This window comes from Scyliorhinus torazame, chromosome 11 (assembly GCF_047496885.1).
Source record: "Scyliorhinus torazame isolate Kashiwa2021f chromosome 11, sScyTor2.1, whole genome shotgun sequence".
Classification (NCBI taxonomy): Eukaryota; Metazoa; Chordata; class Chondrichthyes; order Carcharhiniformes; family Scyliorhinidae; genus Scyliorhinus; species Scyliorhinus torazame.
The window spans coordinates 1,369,139-1,395,461 of record NC_092717.1 but is presented as its reverse complement, the minus strand read 5'-3'; the positions used below and the strand labels follow the sequence as shown (position 1 = coordinate 1,395,461).

Sequence of the window (26,323 nt, the reverse complement as noted above, 5' to 3'; positions counted from 1 at the left end):
CTCCGTCAGCGGGATTCTATGTCAGCGGGATTCTCCCCCCCGCGGGATTCTCCGTCAGCGGGATTCTATGTCAGTGGGATACTCTGTCAGCGGGATTCTCCGTCAGCGGGATTCTCCGTCAGCGGGATTCTCCCCCCCGCGGGATTCTCTGTCAGCGGGATTCTCCGTCAGCGGGATTCTCCGTCAGCGGGATTCTCTGTGAGTGGGATTCTCCGTCAGTGGGATTCTCCATCAGCGGGATTCTCCGTCAGTGGGATTCTCCATCAGCGGGATTCTCTGTCAGCGGGATTCTCTGTCAGCGGGATTCTCCATCAGCAGGATTCTCCGTCAGTGGGATTCTCCATCAGCGGGATTCTCTGTCAGCGGGATTCTCCATCAGCAGGATTCTCCGTCAGTGGGATTCTCCATCAGCGGGATTCTCCGTCAGTGGGATTCTCCATCAGCGGGATTCTCCGTCAGTGGGATTCTCCATCAGCGGGATTCTCTGTCAGCGGGATTCTCCGTCAGCGGGATTCTCTGTCAGTGGGAATCTCCGTCAGTGGGATTCTCTGTCAGCGGGATTCTCCCCCCGCGGGATTCTCCGTCAGCGGGATTCTCCGTCAGCGGGATTCTCCGTCAGCGGGATTCTCTGTCAGTGGGAATCTCCGTCAGTGGGATTCTCTGTCAGCGGGATTTTCTGTCAGCGGGATTCTCCCCCCCGCGGGATTCTCCGTCGGCGGGATTCTCCATCAGCGGGATTCTCTGTCAGCGGGATTCTCCGTCAGCGGGATTCTCCCTCAGCCGGATTCTATGTCAGCAGGATTCTCCGTGAGCGGGATGCTCGGTCAGCGGGATTCTCCGTCTGCGGGATTCTCTGTCAGCGGGATTCTCGGTCAGCAGGATTCTCCGTGAGTGGGATTCTCCGTCAGTGGGATTCTCCATCAGTGGGATTCTCTGTGAGTGGGATTCTCTGTCAGTGGGATTCTCTGTCAGCGGGATTCTCGGTCAGCGGGATTCTCCGTCAGTGGGATTCTCCGTCAGCGGGATTCTCCGTCAGCGGGATTCTCCGTCAGCAGGATTCTCCGTCAGTGGGATTCTCCGTCAGCGGGATTCTCCGTCAGCAGGATTCTCCGTCAGTGGGATTCTCCGTCAGCGGGATTCTCCGTCAGCGGGATTCTCCGTCAGCGGGATTCTCTGTCAGCGGGATTCTCTGTCAGCGGAATTCTCTGTGAGTGGGATTCTCTGTCAGTGGGATTCTCTGTGAGTGGGATTCTCCGTCAGCGGAATTCTCTGTCAGCGGGATTCTCTGTCAGCGGAATTCTCTGTCAGCGGGATTCTCTGTCAGCGGAATTCTCTGTCAGCGGGATTCTCCATCAGCGGGATTCTCCGTCAGCGGGATTCTCCGTGAGCGGGATTCTCCCTCAGCCGGATTCTATGTCAGTGGGATTCTCCGTCAGCAGGATTCTCTCTCAGCGGGATTCTCCGTCAGCGGGATTCTCCATCAGCGGGATTCTCCGTCAGCGGGATTCTCCGTGAGCGGGATTCTCCATCAGCGGGATTCTCTGTCAGTGGGATTCTCTGTCAGCGGGATTCTCTGTCAGTGGGATTCTCCGTCAGTGGGATTCTCCGTCAGCGGGATCCTCCGCTTTGCCGGTAGCGCACTTACGCCCGCGGATTTCCCGACTGTGTGGGGGGCCACAACGGGAAACCCCATTGGTCGGCTGCCAGAACGGAAGACCCCGCCCTATGTATTTTGACCACATATTTTGTAAAGTTCAGTCTGATGCCATCCTTTCTGATTCTTCACAGATTGATGCTTTTTAATGGATGTTTAGCTGAAAAATGGAGAGATCATTGGGTTAAACGGTTCAAGGTAAGACGTATGTAGAAAAACAGTTTGAATGTTCAATATAAAAATGCTAAATGGAAATCTAATACCAACTTACTTCACCTAAAGTGAAAATGCAAGAGAACAAGTTTAATGTATTGCTTATTCCCAGCACTGTGCTTATTATGGTGACAAACATGACAAATAATATTGGACAAATGCAGAACATGTCGGGCAGAACTCTCCTTTGCCTCTGCGGCAGAGAATCAAGCAGGCAGCAAGAAGTCATAAACTCGGCAGTGTAAAATCACGTAACAATCCTTCCAATGGCAGGTTAAAGGCAGGTGGACCTCCCTCTGGCTGCTGTTTGCATTCATTTGCATCTGGTAAGTCGTCATTAAAACAGCTGCCTGCCGGCATCGCGTCAGGCCTTTCAGTCTTGCGTCATGCCAGCATGAAAATAGGTTGGTCTAAAACCCCATTGCTAATGAGCAAGATGGTGCTGAGTTCGCAAGAGACTTTGGGATGTATGTCCCACTGTCACTGTGCTGCTCCTGATGTGCTGTTCATCAGTCTGTGGGCACACTGTTTCCTGCCTCCATCTCCACGTTGAGTTGGTCTTCATGGACAGCACTTACTGTCGCCATCTCAGATCAGTCCTGCACCTGAGGTGGGGGAGGACAGGGGCCTTCTTGACTCTGATGCCGCACATCAGCGTTTATTTGGATCTGAATATTCTGCAGGACTCATGCAGCAACTGGGGCAAGGATCCAAAATACATCTGGGAATAGAATGCAAGATGAGGACTGGGTGGGAAGGGAGAAGGCTGGCCTGAGGAGGAGAAGGGGAGCAATGTGGAAGGAGGGCTGTGCAAAGAGTGTGTGTGGTGGGGGGGGGGGTGCTCACGGTGGCAAGCAGAGGGGAAAGATGGTGGATGAGGAAGACGAACAATGGAAGGCAGAGGGAAGGCCAAGGGGAGATAAGCTGGAACACAATAAGCCTGCATGAAAAGCTGGCACACTGTTTACTGGAAATGGATGCAGGAAGACACCAAATGTGGTGGATAGAGGTCCAAATGGGGCATGGTGCCTGCAGGTGAAGGTCCTGGAGGGGTGGTTGAAACAAGGAATAAACGATAGGTCTTGGCATCTAAAAACTGATGAGGCCCTTGAGGAGTACAGTGAAAGTAGGAAGGAACTTAAATGTGGAATTAGGAGGGCTGTAAGGGGTCTTGAAATGTCTTTAACAAACATGGTCAAGGAGAATCCCAAGGCTTTTTATGCATATGTTAGGGTAGCAAGAGAAAGACTAGGCTCACTTAAGGACAATGAAGGTAAGTTATGCGTGGAACCACAGGAAGTGGGTGAAATTCTTAATGAGTACTTTGCATTGGTATTAGAACATAGAACATAAAAAATACAGCACAGAACAGGCCCTTCGGCCCACGATGTTGTGCCAAACCTTTGTCCTAGATTAATCATAGATTATCATTGAATTTACAGTGCAGAAGGAGGCCATTCGGCCCTTTGAGTCTGCACCGGCTCTTGGAAAGAGCACCCTACCCAAACTCAACACCTTCACCCAACCCCAAGGGCAATTTGGACATTAAGGGCAATTTATCATTGGCCAATTCACCTAACCCGCACATCTTTGGATTGTGGGAGGAAACCGGAGCACCCGGAGGAAACCCACGCAGACACGGGGAGGACGTGCAGACTCCGCACAGTCAGTGACCCAAGCCGGAATCGAACCTGGGACCCTGGAGCTGTGAAGCAATTGTGCTATCCACAATGCTACCGTGCTACCCTTGAGAACAAATAAATCTACACTATATCATTTAACCGTAATCCATGTGCCTATGCAATAGCTGCTTGAAGGTCCCTAATGTTTCCGACTCAACTACTTCCACAGGCAGTGCATTCCATGCCCCCACTACTCTCTGGGTAAAGAACCTACCTCTGATATCCCTCCTATATATTCCACCTTTCACCTTAAATTTATGTCCCCTTGTAATGGTTTGTTCCACCCGGGGAAAAAGTCTCTGACTGTCTACTCTATCTATTCCCCTGATCATCTTATAAACCTCTATCAAGTCGCCCCTCCTCCTTCTCCGTTCTAATGAGAAAAGGCCTAGCACCCTCAACCTTTCCTCGTAAGACCTACTCTCCATTCCAGGCAACATCCTGGTAAATCTTCTTTGCACCTTTTCCAGAGCTTCCACATCCTTCCTAAAATGAGGCGACCAGAACTGTACACAGTACTCCAAATGTGGCCTTACCAAAGTTTTATACAGCTGCCTCATCACCTCACGGCTCTTAAATTCAATCCCTCTGTTAATGAACGCTAGCACACCATAGGCCTTCTTCACAGCTCTATCCACTTGAGTGGCAACTTTCAAAGATGTATGAACATAGACCCCAAGATCTCTCTGCTCCTCCACATTGCCAAGAACTCTACCGTTAACCCTGTATTCCGCATTCATATTTGTCCTTCCAAAATGGACAACCTCACACTTTTCAGGGTTAAACTCCATCTGCCACTTCTCAGCCCAGCTCAGCATCCTATCTATGTCTCTTTGCAGCCGACAACAGCCCTCCTTACTATCCACAACTCCACCAATCTTCGTATCGTCTGCAAATTTACTGACCCACCCTTCAACTCCCTCATCCAAGTCATTAATGAAAATCACAAACAGCAGAGGACCCAGAACTGATCCCTGCGGTACGCCACTGGTAACTGGGATCCAGGCTGAATATTTGCCATCCACCACCACTCTCTGACTTCTATCGGTTAACCAGTTCGTTATCCAACTGGCCAAATTTCCCACTATCCCAATCTGTTCCTCCACATCTCTGCTACTATTGGGGGGCCTATAGAAAACTCCTAACAAGGTGACTGCTCCTTTCCTATTTCTGACTTCAACCCATACTACCTTATTAGGGTGATACTCCTCGAACTGCCTTTCTGCAGCTGTTATACTATCTCTAATTAATCTCTCTTAGCTCTCCTAATCCCTTTCTTCAGTTCCCTCCTGGCTATCTTGTATCCCTCCAATGCCCTGTCTGAACCTTGTTTCCTCAGCCTTACATAAGTCACCTTTTTCCTCTTAACAAGACATTCAACCTCTCTTGTCAACCATGGTTCCCTCACTCGACCATCTCTTCCCTGCCTGACAGGGACATACATATCAAGGACACGTAGCACCTGTTCCTTGAACAAGTTCCACATTTCACTTGTGTCCTTCCCTGCCAGCCTATGTTCCCAACTTATGCACTTCAATTCTTGTCTGACAACATCGTATTTACCCTTCCCCCAATTGTAAACCTTGCCCTGTTGCACGTACCTATCCCTCTCCATTACTAAAGTGAAAGTCACAGAATTGTGGTCACTATCTCCAAAATGCTCCCCCACTAACAAATCTATCACTTGCCCTGGCTCATTACCCAGTACTAAATCCAATTTTGCCCCTCCTCTGGTCGGACAATCTACATACTGCGTTAGAAAAGCTTCCTGGACACACTGCTATTATGGAAAGATGCGAAGCCCCCAAGTGTGGAAGCTTGGATCAATGACATGGCTGGGTTCATCAAGCTGGAGAGGATAAAGTTTGCCCTGCGGGGGTCTGTGCAAAGGTTCCTCAGGCGATGGCAACCGTTCCTAGACTATCTCGCGGAGCATTAGGAGGAGGTCAGCAGCAGCAGCCCAGGGGCGGGGGGGGAGGGGGGGGGGGTTTCTTTTGGGGCAGCTGTATAAAAACTTGGTTAGGCTGCATTTGGAGTATTGCATGTAGTTCTGGTGACCACATTATCAGAAGGACGTGGAAGCTTTAGAGAGAGTGCAAAGAAGGTTCACCAGGATGTTGCCTGGTCTCGAGGGGTGTCGGCTATGAGGAGAGGTTGAATAAACAAGGATTGTTTTCACTGGAAAGACGGAGGCTGAGGGGAGACTTGATAGAGGTTTCCAAAATTATGAGAGGCATAGACAGGGTGGATAGTCAGAGGCTTTTTCCAAGGGTGGAAGTGCCAATTATACAGGGGGCACAGGTTCAAGGTGAGAGGGGGAAAGTTTAAGGGAGATATGTGGGGTACGTTTTTCACGCAGAGTGGTGGGTGCCTGGAACGTGCTGCCAGGGGATATTGGCAACATTTAAGAGACATCTAGATGGGTACATGAACAGGGAGGAAATAGAGGGATACAGACCGAGTAAGGGCAGAAGGTTTTTTTTAAGTTATGGCATCATGATCGGCACAGGCATGGAGGGGCCGAAGGGCCTGTTCCTGTCCTGTGATTTTCTTTGTTCTTGAGGTTGCAAGCCTTTTCTCTCTGGGTTGCTGACACCTGCTGGGTCTGGCGAAGACAGGTGAGCTGGAGAGAGATGCGAGTGTACAGGACTGGTATTTAAATATAGCGCCGGAACCTTCAAACCCACCAGCTGATACGAGGGTGGACAAGTCAGCTGCCGGCCCTGCCAGTTGACTCAGAAGGAAAGGCAGTTGTGTATAATTAATGAGGTTCTAAGTGCAGAATTTAGAATGGGAAACAGCATTGTGGCCCACTAGGAGAGGGTCTGCAGGAGCTGCCCACCACCACACCTAGGGCGGGAGGCGAGGAGTCCCGGCGGGATGGGAAGTGGCGGGCACCACTCCGGCGTCGGGCTGCCCCAAAGGTGCGGAATCCTCCGCGCCCCCGCCCCGGGACGTGGTTGGTGTCCTGCCGGCCCGGCGGGATAGGGACTTGGCGCCACGCCAATCGGCGCCGAAGGGCCTCCGCTGGCCGGCACGAGTCGGCGCATGCGCGGGAGCACCAGCGTGTGCTGGCGTCATCCCCGCGCATGCACGGGAGGGTTCGTCTCCGCATCGGCCATCGTGGAGGACCACAGCGGCGATGCACAGCAATAGAGTGCCCCCACGGCACAGGCGGATCGGTGGGCCCTGATCGCGGGCCAGGCCACCGTGGGGGCACCTCCCGGGGCCACATACCCCCCACGACCCCCCAGGAACCCCGGAGCCCGCCCGCCCCGCCAGGTCCCGCCAGTAAGGGACCTTCTCTAAGTTACGCCGGCGGGACCGGCTACAGACGGGCGGGACTTCGGCCCATCTCGGGCTAGAGAATTCGAGCGGCCCCGGCGCCCATTGAGTCGCGCCGGACCCCGCCATTCTCCGAGGCGGGTGGCATATGACTCACGCCGGGCCGGTTTATGGGGGGCAGGAGAATTGGGAGGACGGCGGGGACAGGGGGCGAAATTCTCCGTTATCGGCGCAAAGTCCGCCGATCGGCGCAAAAAACGGCGCAAATCCGACTTGTGTCACGTCGGAAAAATGGGTCGAAAGTCTCCGGCCCGAAATGGGCTAGCAGCGACGTAACGGGATCCGCGCTTGCGCAGTGGTTCATGCCGTGCAGCGTCATACGCGCCGCACGGCGTGACGGCTCATAAGGCCGCGCTGCTCCCCCCCACCCGACCGGAACTCCCGACCGGAACACCCGACTGGATGGCTGGCCGCCACTCAGCCCCGAGGTTCGAGTCACGCGATGTGGAGGCGCTCCTGGACGCGGTGGAGCAGAGGAGAGACGCCCTGTATCCCGGGCACGGCCGCAGAGTTGCCCCACGCCACAGCCGGCGTCTGTGGAGGGAAGTGGCAGAGGCCGTCACCGCTGCGGCCCTAACACCACGGACAGGCACCCAGTGCCACAAGAAGGTGAACGACCTCGTCAGAGCAGGCAGGGTGAGCCTCCCCCATATCCCCCCCCTCCCCATATCCCCCCTCCCCCATATCCCCCTCCCCCATATCCCCCCTCCCCCATATCCCCCCATCCCCCCTCCCCCCATATCCCCCCTCCCCCATATCCCCCCTCCCCCATATCCCCCCTCCCCATATCCCCCCTCCCCCATATCCCCCCTCCCCCATATCCCCCATATCCCCCCTCCCCCATATCCCCCCCTCCCCCAAATCCCCCACATCACACCTCCCCATATCCCCCCTCCCCCATATCCCCCCTCCCCCATATCCCCCCTCCCCCATATCCCCCTCCCCCATATCCCCCCTCCCCAATATCCCCCCTCCCCATATCCCCCATATCCGCCCTCCCCCATATCCCCCCTCCCCCATACCCCCCCTCCCCCATATCCCCCCTCCCCCATATCCCCCCTCCCCCATATCCCCCCTCCCCCATATCTCCAAGTGAATCCAGCCCTAACCTTAACCTCTGCAATGCACGCGCAACCGATGGCGTGCATTCGTATACCTGCCTAACAGTGTTGCCTTTTATCCCTGCCACCGCCGCCCCCCCCCCCCCCCCCCACAGGAGAAGCGCGCAACAACAATAGGGAGCATGTGAGGACTGGAGGAGGCCCCGCTGATGAGAGGCCACTGACCGAACACGAGGAAAGGGCCCTGGAACTGGCTGGCGGACCTGACGACCGGGAGGTTGCTGATGCAGAGGTCGGGGGCGTACGAGCAAGTGAGCCACCGACAGCCCGTCCCCATATCCCCCCTCCCCTATATCCCTCTCCCCCATATCACCTGATCACTGCCTGATGTCTAACCATGCATGCTTCATTGTGTATCGCAGGACCAAACGTCCAGGCACCCATCCCCGCAGATGCAGACCGCCCGCAGGATGCCCCTCGCACACCACGGGAGACGGAGAGACCCGGACCCTCCAGCATGCGACGCCCGCAGGATGACCCTCGCACACCACGGGAGACGGAGAGACCTGGAGCAACAGGGAGACGACACCCCCGTCACGTGCGGGAGCGACCACCCAGCGACGAGGGGGGCAGCCACAGGCCCCCGTCACATCCGAGCCAGGACACCACTACCCGGGACACCACTACCCGGGACACCACTACCCAGGACACCACTACCCAGGACACCACTACCCAGGACACCACTACCCAGGACACCCCTACCCGGGACAGCACTACCCAGGAAGACGAAATACCGGACAGTGACTCAGAGTGGATGGGTGGAGACGAACCCCCACCCCAAAGTGCCATGGACTCAGAGTGGGACGAAGAGCACGACACAACGCCACTGCTGTCACCAACACCCTCCACCGACACCGCACGGGTGGCGTCCGCGGTGGAGGCAATGGGTGCGACGGTGTCAGACATGGGGAACGGTTTGCGAGGCCTGGGGCTTTCCGTGCAGGTGGCGTCTGTGGCCCAGGACATGGCTGCCCTCTCACAGGAGGCCATGAGCCAGTGCCAGCGCCATATGGCAGAGGCGCTCAACGCCATAGCCCAGTCTCTGCAGGCCATGGCCCAGTCTCAGCAGGCCATGGCCCAGTCTCTGCAGGCCATCACTGAGGGCATCGGCGCCAGTGGCCATGTGCGAGCCGGCGTCGCACTGTCACACACAGGGTTTGCAAACCCCCTGGGCTCCATGGCTGCAAACCTACAGACCCCTGTCGATACCAGCACGGGCCTCCAGGACTGGCAGCGCCAGATGTCGGGGGGGCGTCGGATGGCCAGTCCGTTCGCATCCCCCACCCATGTAGAGGCCTGGGGGCCATCGGGCACCCCGAGGGAGGAGGAGGTGGTGTGGTCCGTCCCGGCTCCCCCTGTAGGGGAGGTCCCGGAACACTGCGACACCTCGGACTCCCCCCATTCCGTCCCAGGTGCATCGGGTGGGCAACGGGCAGGACAGGCTGGCAGCTCGCCATCTCAGCCGCCTGGGCCGCAGCCTGGCCCATCTAGGCCAGGACGCCCCAGGAAAGGGACGCCAAAGGGATCCAGTGTCAGAGGGCAGGAATCACAGGAGTCCACCTCCAGTTCTGCTGTACCGTCTGGGGAACCACATAGACGTAGTCAAAGGGCCCGTAAGGCCAAACAATTAGACACTGAGTAAGTTGGCACGGGTGCAGGGCACAGATGAGTTTTAGGGGCTAGGGCACGTGCATGAACTCGTTTGGTTATTAAAGTCAATGTTACACCTACAGAAGCTGCCTTTGTGCTCTGTCCAAAGCGTGCGGGGGTGTCATGTACGTTGAGCGCAAGTGTGTGTGTGAGGGGTGGTGTTACCTCAGCCCCAGGTGAGTCTGCCCCGTTCCCCCTGGGCCACCATCAACATCCCCCCGGGCAGAGGACGGGACCGTGCGCTGCAGTGTCACAGCCGCATGCAGGGATGGTCCAGGTGGATGGTGGTACTGTGGCCATGGGTCAGACATAGTCCAACGATGTGGAGCCAGGAGCTCACCGCAGGGCGGGTTGTCATCATCCTCCATGGCCTGCAATAGACACGCGTCCACCCGCAGCTGTGTGAGCCCAGCCCGTTGTGCCGCAGGTGGATCGGCAATGGGGGGGGGGGTGGTGTGCATGCGGGTGGGGTGGGTAGGGTTGGGGAGGTGGGTGAGGGTGCTGGGTGGGTGGATGGGTGGGGGGTGTGGGTGGTCGGCTGTTGCCATGGTGTGCGGTCTGTGGCCATACTACCCGATTCCCACGCCCATCTAGTCAGTGAAGCGGGCGGCTATCAGTCTGTCCCGTGCCCGCTGGGCCAGCCGGTAACGGTGGACAGCCACCCGCCTGTGTCTACCCCGTCTGCCCTGACCATTACCCCCATCCCCCTCATCTGGGGAGGACTGCGCCTCTTCCTGCTGCTCCTCCACTCCGCCCTCCTCTGCCTGCGGCACATCGCCCCTCTGCTGGGCTATGTTGTGCAGGACGCAGCACACCACAATGATGCGGCCGACCCTATCTGACCGATACTGGAGGGTGCCCCCAGAGAGGTCCAGGCACCTGAAACGCATCTTCAGCACGCCAAAGCACCTCTCTATCACTCCATGGGCATCATTGTAGCGGTTCTCCGCCTCATTGCGTGGCCTCCGTATAGGCGTCATCAGCCACGATCGCAATGGGTAGCCCCTGTCGCCCAGCAACCAGCCCCTCAGCCGGGGATGGCGTCCCTCGTACATGCCGGGGATGGATGACTGCGACAACACGTATGAGTCGTGTACACTGCCTGGGTAACGGGCGCAGACGTGCAGGATCATCATGCGGTGGTCGCAGACCACCTGTATGTTCGTCGAATAGGTCCCCTTCCTATTGGTGAACACGGCCCTGTTATCTGCAGGTGGCCGCACGGCGACGTGCATCCCATCAATCGCGCCCTGGACCATGGGGAACCCGGCCACGGCAGAGAAGCCCACGGCCCGGGCATCTTGGCTGGCCTGGTCCACAGGGAAGCGGATGTAGCGGTGCGCCATGGCATAAAGGGCATCTGTCACTGCCCGGATGCACCGATGCACCGATGTCTGCGATATGCCGGACAGGTCCCCACTCGGTGCCTGGAATGACCCCGTTGCATAAAAGTTCAGGGCCACCGTAACCTTGACGGACACGGGGAGAGGGTGTCCCCCGCCAGTGCCACGCGGTGACAGGTGTGCCAGCAGGTGGCAGATGTGTGCCACGGTTTCCCGCCTCATCCGGAGTCTCCTCCTGCATTCCCGGTCCGTAAGGTCCTGGTATGACTGTCGGAGCCGGTACACACGGGGCGCCCTCGGGTGCCTCCGTTGCCGTGGGGCCGCGACGTCCTCCTCCCCCTCCTCATCCTGTCGGTCAGGTGTCCCTCCAGCCTGGGCGGCTGCCGCCTGTCCCTCTGCGGCAGCCTGCGCCGCCTCTCTGGCACGCTCCTCCTCCTCCTCCAGGGCAACATAGACATTAGCGGCTGCCGCCACGGCGGCCAACATCGCTGGATGATCGGAAAACATGACGGCCTGGTGGGGGGGATGGGAACGACGACATGTCATCATTGCCCATATCTCCTCCTCCCCCCAGCCAGGTGGCATGGACCGCATGGGTCCAACTGTTGGAGGCTGGCACCTGGCCAGGTGGACCAACTCACTTGCCCTCGCATCCCCCTCCCCGGCACGGACCCCCCATCCCCCTCCCCGGCACGGACCCCCCCCCCCACCTACTCCCCGGCACGGAGCCCCCATCCCCCTCCCCGGCACGGACCCCAACCTCCTCCCCGGCACGGACCCCCCATCCCCCTCCCCGGCACGGACCCCAACCTCCTCCCCGGCACGGACCCCCCATCCCCCTCCCCGGCACGGACCCCCCCAACCTCCACCCCGGCACGGACCCCAACCTCCTCCCCGGCACGGACCCCCCATCCCCCTCCCCGGCACGGACCCCAACCTCCTCCCCGGCACGGACCCCCCATCCCCCTCCCCGGCACGGACCCCCCCAACCTCCTCCCCGGCACGGACCCCAACCTCCTCCCCGGCACGGACCCCCCCAACCTCCTCCCCGGCACGGACCCCAACCTCCTCCCCGGCACGGACCCCCCCCCAACCTCCTCCCCGGCACGGACCCCCCCAACCTCCTCCCCGGCACGGACCCCAAACTCCTCCCCGGCACGGACCCCCCATCCCCCTCCCCGGCACGGACCCCCCCAACCTCCTCCCCGGCACGGGCCCCAACTTCCTTCCCGGCACGGACCCCCCAACCTCCTCCCCGGCACGGACCCCAACCTCCTCCCCGGCACGGACCCCCCATCCCCCTCCCCGGCACGGACCCCCCTCCCGGCACTCCCCCGGAGCCCAGCCCACTCTAACCACCCCCCCCCCCCCCGCCGCACACACACACACAACCCGAGACACACCTCTCCTCACACATTCAGACTGCGGCCACGCCATCGCCTGCCCAGAGCCAACCCCCCAGGCCGTCACTCACCTCCACGCTGGTCGGCGTGAGCCTGGAGCACCGGGTCACGCCGATGAAAAGGATGTTTAATTTACGTCGACGTGAACGGTCATCACGTCGACGGGACTTCGGCCCATCCGGAAGGGAGAATATCGGCAGGCCGAAAATCGGCTGCCTTGCGCAGATCCGTGCCATTCTCCGACGGCAGCGGCGCCATTAACGCCCCGCCGACTTTTCTCCCTTCGGAGACTTCGGCAACCGGCGGGGGCGGGATTCACGGCGGCCAACGGCCATCCTCCGACCTTCTGGGGGGTCGGAGAATGACGCCCAGGATTCACGCCGACCTCCGGCGATTCTCCCACCCGGCGGGGGATCGGAGAATCCCGCCCCTAGTCTCAAAATCGGAGAATTCCACGCAAAGGCCGCGATTGAGTTGCCCTGTTAGCCGTGGGTGCAAATCCTCAAATGGCCACTAAATCTCGCGAGCGGCCAAAAACGGGATTTGCACCGACGAGATCTGTGAAGGGGGTGTGTGCACGGTGTTTGTGATGAGGAGGATGTGGTGCCAGTGCCGGGGCAGGGGGAGTGGTGCCAATGAGGGGGTGGAGTGGTCCAATGCTCTGGGGGAGGGTGCGTGTTCTGATCGCCCAAATGCTTGCATGGTGGTGGGGAGGGGGAGGGGGGGGGAATGCCCCACTGTTTGCTTGATGGGGGCGGGCGGAGCCCTTCTGTGCTAGGGGCTGTTCCCCTTGGCGATGGGAGGGTCCCGATGTCTTGGGGGGGGGGTCCCGATGTCTGTGGGGGGGGGGGGGGCGATGTCTGTGGAGGAGTCCCAATGTCTGTGGGGGAGGGTCCCGATGTCTATGGGGGGAGCCTGATGTCTGTGGGAGGGGTCCCGATGTCTGTGGATGGGGGTCCCAATGTCTATGGGGGGGTGTCCCGATGTCTGTGGGGGGGAATCCCGATGTCTGTGGGGGGGAATCCCGATGTCTATGGGGGGGGAATCCCGATGTCTATGGAGAGGGGTCCCGATGTCTATGGGGGGGTTCCCGATGTCTGTGGGGGGAATCCCGATGTCTATGGGGGGGGGGGTCCCGATGTCTATGGGGGGGGGGTCCCGATGCCTGTGGGGGGGAATCCCGATGTCTATGGGGGGGAATCCCGATGTCTATGGGGGGGAATCCTGATGTCTATGGGGGGGTTCCCGATGTCTGTGGGGGGGAATCCTGATGTCTATGGGGGGGGGTCCCGATGTCTATGGGGGGTGGCTCGATGCCTTTAATTTAACTTTGAGATCAGGGCGTCCTTTGCCAAGGGCTCCCTCATCCCAGAAGTCTGGCATTGCCGATGTGTTTCGGCCCGGCCACTCAGCAGGTTGTGTGAGCCTTGCCAGCACTTTGACCGTCCACAGAGTGCCGCTCAATCAGGCGAGAAAAGGCTCCTGTGAAACGGGCGAGTTTCTCATAGGTTTTCCTGACTGGTCCAATACGCTGAGCAATTTTGCGAAAATTGCACCCAAAGAAATTTGTAGTGTTCGAGAAGTTCTCAATTTAATTTATCCATGTATTTTGTTTTTTGAACTTATATTCAATCGCACATGGAATCAAGCCAACGATTAGAAAAACGGAAACTAGTTTACTATTGCAGAGTTTTTCAAACTGTGGGTTGCGACCCGTGGGTTGGTCCGGGCGCATGTCGAGAGGGTCATGGAGAGTTTGGCCCCGGCGTTCCCAATTGTGGGAGGAGAGCCCAATGGCCGTGACTGGCTTTTAAATGGAACGATGCAGGTCACGCGCCCTGCACCTCCGTGCTTTTGATGCAATTACAGACGAGAGATTCCTCCATTTTGTAGCTGTGAGAAAGCAAAGCAACAGGATTGTGAAGAACTCAAGATGAGTTGACTGATAGAAATGAGGCTATGACAGGTGAGGACCTTGAGAGGATTGTTATCACCAAGGAGGTAGTGATGGGCAAGCTAATGGGGCTAAAGGTAGACAAGTCTCTTGGATCTGATGAAATGCATCCCAGAGTGCTAAAAGAGATGGCTAGGGAAATTGCAAATGCACTAGTGGTAATTTACCAAAATTCACTAGACACTGGGGTGGTCCCGGCGGATTGGAAATTAGCTAACGTGACACCACTGTTTAAAAAAGGAGGTAGGCAGAAAGCGGGTAATTATAGGCCAGTGAGCTTAACTTCGGTAATAGGGAAGATGCTGGAATCTATCATCAAGGAAGAAATAGCGAGGCATCTGGATGGAAATTGTCCCATTGGGCAGATGCAGCATGGGTTCATAAAGGGCAGGTCGTGCCTAACTAATTTAGTGGAATTTTTTGAGGACATTAACAGTGCGGTAGATAACGGGGAGCCAATGGATGTGGTATATCTGGATTTCCAGAAAGCCTTTGACAAGGTGCCACACAAAAGGTTGTTGCATAAGATAAAGATGCATGGCATTAAGGGGAAAGTAGTAGCATGGATAGAGGATTGGTTAATTAATAGAAAGCAAAGAGTGGGGATTAATGGGTGTTTCTCTGGTTGGCAATCAGTAGCTAGTGGTGTCCCTCAGGGATCAGTGTTGGGCCCACAATTGTTCACAATTTACATAGATGATTTGGAGTTGGGGACCAAGGGCAATGTGTCCAAGTTTGCAGACGACACTAAGATGAGTGGTAAAGCAAAAAGTGCAGATGATACTGGAAGTCTGCAGAGGGATTTGGATAGGCTAAGTGAATGGGCTAGGGTCTGGCAGATGGAATACAATGTTGACAAATGTGAGGTTATCCATTTTGGTAGGAATAACAGCAAACGGGATTATTATTTAAATGATAAAATATTAAAACATGCTGCTGTGCAGAGAGACCTGGGTGTGCTAGTGCATGAGTCACAAAAAATTGGTTTACAGGTGCAACAGGTGATTAAGAATGCAAATGGAATTTTGTCCTTCATTGCTAGAGGGATGGAGTTTAAGACTAGGGAGGTTATGCTGCAATTGTATAAGGTGTTAATGAGGCCACACCTGGAGTATTGTGTTCAGTTTTGGTCTCCTTACTTGAGAAAGGACGTACTGGCACTGGAGGATGTGCAGAGGAGATTCACTAGGTTAATCCCAGAGCTGAAGGGGTTGGATTACGAGGAGAGGTTGAGTAGACTGGGACTGTACTCGTTGGAATTTAGAAGGTTGAGGGGGGGATCTAATAGAAACATATAAAATTATGAAGGGAATAGATAGGATAGATGCAGGCAGGTTGTTTCCACTGGCGGGTGAAAGCAGAAGTAGGGGGCATAGCCTCAAAATAAGGGGATGTAGATTTAGGACTGAGTTCAGGAGGAACTTCTTCACCCAAAGGGTTGTGAATCTATGGAATTTCTTGCCCAGTAGAGGCTCCTTCATTAAATGTTTTTAAGATAAAGATAGATAGTTTTTTGAAGAATAAAGGGATTAAGGGTTATGGTGATCGGACCGGAAAGTGGAGCTGAGTCCACAAAAGATCAGCCATGATCTCATTGAATGGCGGAGCAGGCTCGAGGGGCCAGATTGCCGACTCCTGCTTCTAGTTCTTGGGCGTCATTCTCCGACCCCCCGCCGGGTCGCAGAATGGCCGTTGGCCGCCGTGAATCCCGCCCCCGCCCCCGCCGAAGTCTCCGCTCCCGGAGATTGGGCGGGGGCGGGAATCCGGCCGCGCCGGTTGGCGGGACCCCCCGCTGAAGTCCCGCCCAGGAATTGCCTGTCCCGCCGACGTAAATCAAGCCTGGTATTTACCGGCGGGACCAGGCGGCGTGGGCGGGCTCCGGGGTCCTGGGGGGGGGCGTGGGGCGATCTGACCCCGGGGGGTGATCCCACGGTGGCCTGGCCCGTGATCGGGGCCCACCGATCCACGGGCGGGCCTGTGCCGTGGGGGCACTCTTTCCCTTCCGCTTCCGCCACGGCCTCCACCATGGCGGAGGCGGAAGAGACTCTCCCCACTGCGCATGTGCGGGAAACTGACAGCAGCCGCCTCCCGCGCATGCGCGGGAAACTGTCAGCGGCCGCTGACGCTCCCGCGCATGCGCTGGGAAACTGACAGCGGCCGCTGCGCTCCCGCGCATGCGCCGCATTTCCGCGCCAGCTGGCGGGGCAACAAACGCCATTTCCGCCAGCTGGCGGGGCGGAAATCCCTCCGGCGTCGGCCTAGCCCCTCAATGTTGGGGCTCGGCCCCCAAAGATGCGATTCCTTCCGCACCTTTGGGTCGGCGCGATGCCCGTCTGATTGGCGCCGGCTTTGGCGCCAGTCGGCGGGCATCCCGCCGTTGGGGGAGAATTTCGCCCTTGATGTTCTTATGAATTGTTTTAAACAACGAAAAAACTGAAATCGTGAACAAAGCAGTATAAAGATAATTTCTTGAAGTAAGGATTTGTTAATTGTGCCAATGCAAATCAGGATGCAAAGCCCATGTGTGTTATGTGCAGGGACGTTCTGGAAAATGGAAGTTCTGGGAGTTAAAACCCTCAAAATGTCAAAGGCATTTGAAGACTAAGTATGGCAAGTTCGAGGATAAACATCTTCATTTTTTTCAAAAGATGTAGCGAGAACTTAAACAATCAGCTGAACTCCTTAGCGGAAATGTAACATGGAAACGTAGAAAAAAAGAAAATAGAAGCAGGAGGCCATTCGGCCCTTCGAGCCTGCTCTGCAATTCATTATGATCATGGCTGATCATCAAGTTCAATACCCTCCCCCCTTCCCTCCCTCTACCTGCTCCCCCCCCCGTTGCTCTCTGCTTTGCTTTAGCTGGATGGCCTGGATGCACAGTGTTGAACAAAGAACAAAAAACTTTGTTAACAAACACATCTAATTTATTAACATGACTAAATAAGATTTGTACGTATTCCAAACGTATAAGGTTACTATATTAAACTACCTCGAACTACAGAACTCACAAATGCACAACTGATGTCTCCTATGCCTAACCATCTTCTACTTCTTTAGCTCACTCTCCTGAACTGTCTCCAGGTCGTTTTCTCGTCTCCCAGCAACCTCTGAGCCAGTGCAATTTATAGTACTGTCCCTTAGCTCCCTCTAGTGGCTAGTTTTAACATAACATTAACTCTTCAACTGCTGTATATTTGTATAATGTCACCCCCACTTTGGCACTATTACATTCTGCCCGGTGTTTGGCTAGGTCTGCCCATACCTTGGTACAAATGGATGGTGGGTCCCTCCCACTTGCACGTCCTCATGGTTTTTGCCCAACTCAGGATCTGCTCCTTCCCCTGGAACCTATGAAGCCTCAACTATCTTTTTTTGCAGTGGTTCCCCGGCCTTGGGCCGCTGTGGGAGAGACCTGTGGGTCCGGTCCACCTCTGGGGGCTTTGCGAAGCCTTCCTCCCTGACCAGCTTTCCGAGCATCGCTGCTACATAGTCTGTGGGGTTCCTCCTCCTGTGCCCTCCAGCAGCCCCACGATCCGCAGGTTCTGTCGGCAGCACCAGTTTTCTTGGTCGCCAACCTTTTTCTTTTAAAACCTGCGTCTTTACAGACTCATCACCTCAGCTTCAATCACAGCGATCCGATCTCCCTGGTCCGGAGCGGCTTTTTCTAGGTCCCGCATCATTGCTTCTTGGGCCTCCAGCTTTCACTCCATTCTGCCCATTGCTTCGTTTATGGGGGCCATCGCGGTCTCTACTGCTGACCTCACTCCCGCCAACAGGCCCTACTTCATCGCGTCCCTGTGCTTCTGGAGCTCAGTAGTAATAAACTCCATCATCTGTTGCATCATTATCTGGTTCTGCGCTGGTGATTCCGTGGGGTTGGTCACAGAGGCCTCCCTTCCCCGAGGTCGGGGCCTCCCTGCCCCGAGGTCGAGGCCTCCCTGCCCCGAGGTCAATGTTTCCCTGCCCCGAGGTCGAGGCCTCCCTGCCCCGAGGTCGAGGTTTCCCTGCCCCGAGGTCGAGGCCTCCCTGCCCCGAGGTCGAGGCCTCCCTGCCCCGAGGTCGGGGCCTCCCTGCCCCGAGGTCGACGTTTCCCTGCCCCGAGGTCGGGGCCTCCCTGCCCCGAGGTCGACGTTTCCCTGCCCCGAGGTCAATGTTTCCCTGCCCCGAGGTCGACGTTTCCCTGCCCCGAGGTCGAGGTTTCCCTGCCCCGAGGTCGGGGCCTCCCTGCCCCGAGGTCGACGTTTCCCTGCCCCGAGGTCGGGGCCTCCCTGCCCCGAGGTCGAGGCCTCCCTGCCCCGAGGTCGACGTTTCCCTGCCCCGAGGTCGATGTTTCCCTGCCCGGAGGTCGAGGCCTCCCTGCCCCGAGGTCAATGTTTCCCTGCCCCGAGGTCGAGGCCTCCCTGCCCCGAGGTCGAGGCCTCCCTGCCCCGAGGTCGATGTTTCCCTGCCCCGAGGTCAATGTTTCCCTGCCCCGAGGTCGAGGCCTCCCTGCCCCGAGGTCGAGGCCTCCCTGCCCCGAGGTCGACGTTTCCCTGCCCCGAGGTCAATGTTTCCCTGCCCCGAGGTCGAGGCCTCCCTGCCCCGAGGTCGAGGCCTCCCTGCCCCGAGGTCGATGTTTCCCTGCCCCGAGGTCGACGTTTCCCTGCCCCGAGGTCGATGTTTCCCTGCCCCGAGGTCGAGGCCTCCCTGCCCCGAGGTCGAGGCCTCCCTGCCCCGAGGTCGAGGCCTCCCTGCCCCGAGGTCGAGGCCTCCCTGCCCCGAGGTCGAGGCCTCCCTGCCCCGAGGTCGAGGCCTCCCTGCCCCGAGGTCGAGGCCTCCCTGCCCCGTGGACGAGGCCTCCCTGCCCCGAGGTCGGGGCCTCCCTGCCCCGAGGTCGACGTTTCCCTGCCCCGAGGTCGGGGCCTCCCTGCCCCGAGGTCGAGGCCTCCCTGCCCCGAGGTCGACGTTTCCCTGCCCCGAGGTCGATGTTTCCCTGCCCGGAGGTCGAGGCCTCCCTGCCCCGAGGTCAATGTTTCCCTGCCCCGAGGTCGAGGCCTCCCTGCCCCGAGGTCGAGGCCTCCCTGCCCCGAGGTCGATGTTTCCCTGCCCCGAGGTCGATGTTTCCCTGCCCCGAGGTCGAGGCCTCCCTGCCCCGAGGTCGAGGCCTCCCTGCCCCGAGGTCGAGGCCTCCCTGCCCCGAGGTCGAGGCCTCCCTGCCCCGTGGTCGAGGCCTCCCTGCCCCGAGGTCGGGGCCACCCTGCCCCGAGGTCGACGTTTCCCTGCCCCGAGGTCGGGGCCTCCCTGCCCCGAGGTCGAGGCCTCCCTGCCCCGAGGTCGACGTTTCCCTGCCCCGAGGTCGATGTTTCCCTGCCCGGAGGTCGAGGCCTCCCTGCCCCGAGGTCAATGTTTCCCTGCCCCGAGGTCGAGGCCTCCCTGCCCCGAGGTCGAGGCCTCCCTGCCCCGAGGTCGATGTTTCCCTGCCCCGAGGTCAATGTTTCCCTGCCCCGAGGTCGAGGCCTCCCTGCCCCGAGGTCGAGGCCTCCCTGCCCCGAGGTCGAGGCCTCCATGCCCCGAGGTCGACGTTTCCCTGCCCCGAGGTCGAGGCCTCCCTGCCCCGAGGTCGAGGCCTCCCTGCCCCGAGGTCGACGTTTCCCTGCCCCGAGGTCGACGTTTCCCTGCCCCGAGGTCGACGTTTCCCTGCCCCGAGGTCGATGTTTCCCTGCCCCGAGGTCGATGTTTCCCTGCCCCGAGGTCGAGGCCTCCCTGCCCCGAGGTCGAGGCCTCCCTGCCCCGAGGTCGAGGCCTCCCTGCCCCGAGGTCGAGGTTTCCCTGCCCCGAGGTCGAGGCCTCCCTGTCCCGAGGTCGAGGTTTCCCTGCCCCGAGGTCGAGGCCTCCCTGTCCCGAGGTCGAGGCCTCCCTGCCCCGAGGTTGAGGCCTCCCTGCCCCGAGGTTGAGGCCTCCCTGCCCCGAGGTCGAGGCCTCCCTGCCCCGAGGTCGAGGCCTCCCCGCCCCAAGATCGAGGCCTCCCTGCCCCGAGGTCGATGTTTCCCTGCCCCGAGGTCGAGGCCTCCCTGTCCCGAGGTCGAGGCCTCCCTGCCCCGAGGTCGAGGCCTCCCTGCCCCGAGGTCGACGCCTCCCTGCCCCGAGGTCGATGTTTCTCTGCCCCGAGGTCGAGGTTTCCCTGCCCCGAGGTCGAGGCCTCCCTGTCCCGAGGTCGAGGCCTCCCTGCCCCGAGGTCGAGGCCTCCCTGCCCCGAGGTCGACGCCTCCCTGCCCCGAGGTCGAGGTTTCCCTGCCCCGAGGTCGAGGCCTCCCTGTCCCGAGGTCACGGCCTCCCTGCCCCGAGGTCACGGCCTCCCTGCCCCGAGGTCGATGTTTCCCTGCCCCGAGGTCGAGGCCTCCCTGCCCCGAGGTCGAGGCCTCCCTGCCCCGAGGTCGAGGCCTCCCTGCCCCGAGGTTGATGTTTCCCTCTCTTGGCTGTCACTGCCTTTAAAGCTGGATTGCTGGTTTTTGGCATGTTAGCTGGCACTGCAGTGGCTGCAGGGCTAGTTTGGGGAACCTTTTGTCCTTTTGGTGCCAATTTTGTGGGGTTGAAAGTCCGAAAGCAAAGTTCCCTGATGAGAGCCACGTATTGCCTGACCACCCAGAACATCGCCACTACAACCCCCCCTCCCCCCTCCATGCCAATCAGTGAACCCCCAATCCCAGGCACAAACCCCCCCCGTGCTGATCTGTGAACCCACAATCCCAGGCACAACCCCCCCCCGTGCCAATCTGTGAACCCCCAATCCCAGGCACAAACCCCCCCCGTGCTGATCTGTGAACCCCCAATCCCAGGCACAAACCCCCCCCCGTGCTGATCTGTGAACCCCCAATCCCAGGCACAAACCCCCCCCCCCCCCCGTGCTGATCTGTGAACCCTCAATCCCAGGCATAACCCCCCCCGTGCCAATCTGTGAACCCCCAATCCCAGGCACAAACCCCCCCCCCCCGTGCCAATCTGTGACCCCCCAATCCCAGGCATAACCCCCCCCCCCGTGCCAATCTGTGAACCCCCAATCCCAGGCACAAACCCCCCCCCCGTGCCAATCTGTGAATCCCCAATCCCAGGCACAACCCCCCCCCCCCCGTGCCAATCTGTGAACGCCCAATCCCAGGCACAAACCTCCCCCGTGCCAATCTGTGAACCCCCAATCCCAGGCACAACCCCCCCCCCGTGCCAATCTGTGAACCCCCAATCCCAGGCATAAACCCCCCATGCCAATCTGTGAACCCCCAATCCCAGGCACAAACCCTCCCGTGCCAATCTGTGAACCCCCAATCCCAGGCACAACCCCCCCCATGCCAATCTGTGAACCCCCAATCCCAGGCACAAACCCCCCCTGTGCCAGTCTCTGAACCCCCAATCCCAGGCACAAACCCTACCCATGCCAATCTGTGAACCCCCAATCCCAGGCACAAACCCTACCCATGCCAATCTGTGAACCCCCAATCCCAGGCACAACCCCCCCTCCATGCCAATCTGTGAACCCCCAATCCCAGGCACAACCCCCCCATGCCAATCTGTGAACCCCAAATCCCAGGCACACCCCCCCCCCCCCCCCCGTGCCAATCTGTGGACCCCCAATCCCAGGCACTTTAACTTTGCACACTAATCTCTGATGTGGCATTTTATCAAAAGCTTTCTGGAAATTCAAATAAACCACATCCATTGGTTCTCCCTAACCTAACCTCATTGCGGTGTTAATGGAAGCCGACTTGTGACCCTAATAAAGATTATTATTATTATTCTGCGAGTTCCTCACAAAACTCAAGTCAGTTTGTCTCATTTCCCTTTCACGCTGTTGAATTTGTCTAATCCTGTCGATATTTTCTAAGATGTGGAGATGCCGGCGTTGGACTGGGGTGAGCACAGTAAGGGGTCTTACATCACCAGGTTAAAGTCTAGTGTTGTAAGACTTATCCCTCTCCCTCCTATCCCTATCCCTCCTCTCCCTGTCCTTCCTATCCCTGTCCCTCCTATCCCTATCCCTCCTCTCCCTGTCCTTCCTATCCCTGTCCCTCCTCTCCCTATCCCTCTCCCTGTCCCTCCTATCCCTGTCCCTCCTCTCCCTATCCCTCTCCCTGTCCCTCCTATCCCTGTCCCTCCTCTCCCTCTCCCTGTCCCTCCTCTCCCTGTCCCTCCTCTCCCTATCCCTCTCCCTCCTATACTGTCCCTCCTATCCCTATCCCTCCTCTCCCTGTCCCTCCTCTCCCTGTCCCTCCTATCCCTGTCCCTCCTATCCCTCTCCCTGTCCCTCCTATCCCTGTCCCTCCTCTCCCTCTCCCTGTCCCTCCTATCCCTGTCCCTCCTCTCCCTATCCCTCCTATCTCTGTCCCTCCTCGCCCTGTCCCTCATAGCCCTGTCCCTCCTCTCCCTGTCCCTCCTATCCCTGTCCCTCCTCTCCCTATCCCTCTCCCTCCTATCCATGTCCCTCCTATCCCTGTCCCTCCTCTCCCTGTCCCTCCTCTCCCTGTCCCTCCTATCCCTGTCCCTCCTCTCCCTCTCCCTCTCCCTCCTATCCCTGTCCTCCTATCCCTGTCCCTCCTCTCCATGTCCCTCCTCTTCCTCTCCCTCTTCTCCTTGTCCCTCCTATCCCTGTCCCTCCTCTCCCTATCCTTCCTCTCTCTCTTCCTGTCCCACCTATCCCTGTCCCTCATCTCCGTCCTCTCCCTAGCCCTCCTTTCCCTATCCCTCCTATCCCTGTCACTCCTCCCCCCTCCCTCCTCTCCCTATCCCTCCTCTCCCTCTCTCTATCCATCCTCTCCCTGTCTCTCCTCTCCCTGGCCCTCCTCTCCCTCTTATCCCTGTTACTCCTATCCCTATCCCTCCACTCCCCCCTATCCCTGTCCCTCCTATCTCTGTCCCTCCTATCCCGGTCCCTCCTCTCCAAGTCCCTCCTATCCCTATCCCTCCTAACCCGGTCCCACTTCTCCCTATCCCTCCTATCCCTGTCACTCCTCTCCTTGCCCCTCCTCTCCCTGTCCCTCCTCTCCCTATCCCTCCTCTCCCTATCCCTCCTCTCCCTCCTATCCTTGTCCCTCCTATCCCTATCCCTCTTATCCCTGCCCCCCTATCCCTCGCCTTCCTATTCGTCCCCCCTCGCCCTGTCCCTCCTCTCCCTCTCCGTCCTATCCCTCGCCCTCCTCTCCCTCTCCCTCCTATCCCTGTCGCTCCTCTCTCTGTCCCTTCTCTCCCTGTCCCTCCTCTCCCTATCCCTCCTGTCCCTGTCCGTCCTACCCCTCTCCCTGTCCCTCCTATCCCTGTCCCTCCTCTCCCTATCCCTCCTATCTCTGTCCCTCCTCGCCCTGTTCCTCATAGCCCTGTCCCTCCTCTCCCTGTCCCTCCTATCCCTGTCCCTCCTCTCCCTCTCCCTCTCCCTCCTATCCCTGTCCTCCTATCCCTGTCCCTCCTATCCCTGTCCCTCCTCTCCCTCTCCCTCTCCCTCCTATCCCTGTCCTCCTATCTCTGTCCCTCCTCGCCCTGTTCCTCATAGCCCTGTCCCTCCTCTCCCTGTCCCTCCTATCCCTGTCCCTCCTCTCCCTCTCCCTCTCCCTCCTATCCCTGTCCTCCTATCCCTGTCCCTCCTCTCCATGTCCCTCCTCTTCCTCTCCCTCTTCTCCTTGTCCCTCCTATCCCTGTCCCTCCTCTCCCTATCCTTCCTCTCCCTCTTCCTGTCCCACCTATCCCTGTCCCTCATCTCCGTCCTCTCCCTAGCCCTCCTTTCCCTATCCCTCCTATCCCGTCACTCCTCCCCCCTCCCTCCTCTCCCTATCCCTCCTCTCCCTCTCTCTATCCATCCTCTCCCTGTCTCTCCTCTCCCTGGCCCTCCTCTCCCTCTTATCCCTGTTACTCCTATCCCTATCCCTCCACTCCCCCCAATCCCTGTCCCTCCTATCTCTGTCCCTCCTATGCCGGTCCCTCCTCTCCAAGTCCCTCCTATCCCTATCCCTCCTAACCCGGTCCCACTTCTCCCTATCCCTCCTATCCCTGTCACTCCTCTCCTTGCCCCTCCTCTCCCTGTCCCTCCTCTCCCTATCCCTCCTCTCCCTATCCCTCCTCTCCCTCCTATCCTTGTCCCTCCTATCCCTCTTATCCCTGCCCCCCTATCCCTCGCCTTCCTATTCGTCCCCCCTCGCCCTGTCCCTCCTCTCCCTCTCCGTCCTATCCCTCGCCCTCCTCTCCCTCTCCCTCCTATCCCTGTCGCTCCTCTCTCTGTCCCTTCTCTCCCTGTCCCTCCTCTCCCTATCCCTCCTGTCCCTGTCTCTCCTACCCCTCTCCCTCCTCTCCCTGTCACTCCTATCCCTCCTCTCCCTGTCCCTCCTATCCCTCCTATCCCCGTCCCTCTTCTCCCTGTCACTCCTGTCCCTACCTCCCCTCGAGCGGTTTCTGCTCCCCACATTGCTCCTCCCGGCCCCTTTCCCCCACTCCACCTCTTTCTGCTGTTTCCCTCTTTCTGTCACTTCATCCCCTGCCAGCTCTCTGTTCTCGGGCCGTGATTTCCTATCACTGTAGATAGGAAAATTAATTGATTAGCCCTCACTGTCATTGTGAGGGCTAATCAATTAATAGTGCATCTCCAGGCAAGCTGCAGGAGTGTGCTGTCAAGGAGCCTTCAAAACAGTCAGGGAAGGGGAGAAAATAACTCACAGATTGATCACCAATGTTCTGAAAAATTTTGTTTTTAAATGAGCACAACTTCATTGTTTAGGAGAGAGCAGAAAAAGTAGTTCTCATTTTGGTAGTGTCACACATTACTGATAAAGCTGTGGTGTAATGCGGTGGCTGGACCCAAGTGCACGGCCGCCTGTGCTTTGGTCAGTGACTCACACCAAAAACCTTTCTCCAGCTTTGATAAGCAGGGTATTGCTCCTTTGAAGTTGACTATTCCATACTGCTTCCTTTCATTGGTGTCTTGTTATTTTGTGTTCATTAGCGTTGGGAACAAAGACTGGACCAGCAACAGCAGGTGCGTATTGTGCAAGAAAGAAATGAAAATGCAAGACATAGTGAACGCAGTGGTGGGCCAAAGTCAAACTCAAAGAACGCAAATCAAGCTCCTGGCAATCCCAGGAAGATTAACAAAACTAAAGGCAAGAAGGGAGCCAAGAAAGCATGAACTAAGAATGTTTCTGTAATTACAAATATTTCATACTCTGGAAGCCATATCCTGGTAACAAATTGCAGATCCTTTCTACCCAAATGCTACCTGGTAATTATAGCAGCACTGCATTTCAATATTACTGCATAGCATCATTAATGCTCGAAAACTTTCCATTTCCATATGCAGGCACTGCTACAATATTTATTGGCTTGTGCTACAAATGGTGGACAGCTTTGTATGCCTTCATCTTTATAGCTTGTAATTTTTCAAAGCAAAGATATATGTGACATCAATTTCTCCCGTGCAACTAATGCTTCGAAGTATTCGGACATTTGTGTCCTGAGATGTTTTGTTGCACTGTGTGTTGACAAAGTGCCGTCTGTAAACTATTCTCTATATCTGAATTAGGTTTTCTCATACAGATGAGGAGGCAGTGTGAGGCAGTGACATTTTGCATTACCTATTTAAAATGTTATTCTTCCAACAGGCCAGTTTACTATATAAAACTACAGATTTTCAGACTGAATTCTGACTCCGTTTTTAAAAATTGATAGCTTTACAAAGTTTTGAAAAGTTTATGTCATTCACAAAAGCTCCAGGAAGACATAAACACCTATTAAATGTGTTTACTTCCTTGAGGTTGTATACAACTATTTTGCAGATAATTTTAAAACTGCTTGTGACTTTTACAAATAAAAGGATTTTGTGAAAGTTGCCAAGTCTGAGGTGAAAACTGCACACACAAAAATAGATGAAGGGATCGCCAATAAATAACATTTTAATTGTGGTTTTATTGGGATGAATGATGTTCTGGAATTGCTGGACAGATCTTTAGT

At 57.5% G+C, this 26,323-nt stretch overlaps 1 protein-coding gene across 1 annotated transcript in view; it reads left to right on the top strand.

Annotated features, from left to right (window-relative positions):
- Positions 1-25,502, top strand: part of LOC140386077 (secreted frizzled-related protein 4-like) — an 81,836-nt gene extending 56,334 nt beyond the window's left edge. The window contains 2 exon segments of the mRNA XM_072468654.1: positions 1,789-1,852; positions 25,320-25,502. Of these exon segments, the coding sequence (XP_072324755.1) occupies positions 1,789-1,852; positions 25,320-25,502 (247 nt within the window).
- The last annotated feature ends 821 nt before the right edge of the window (positions 25,503-26,323 follow it).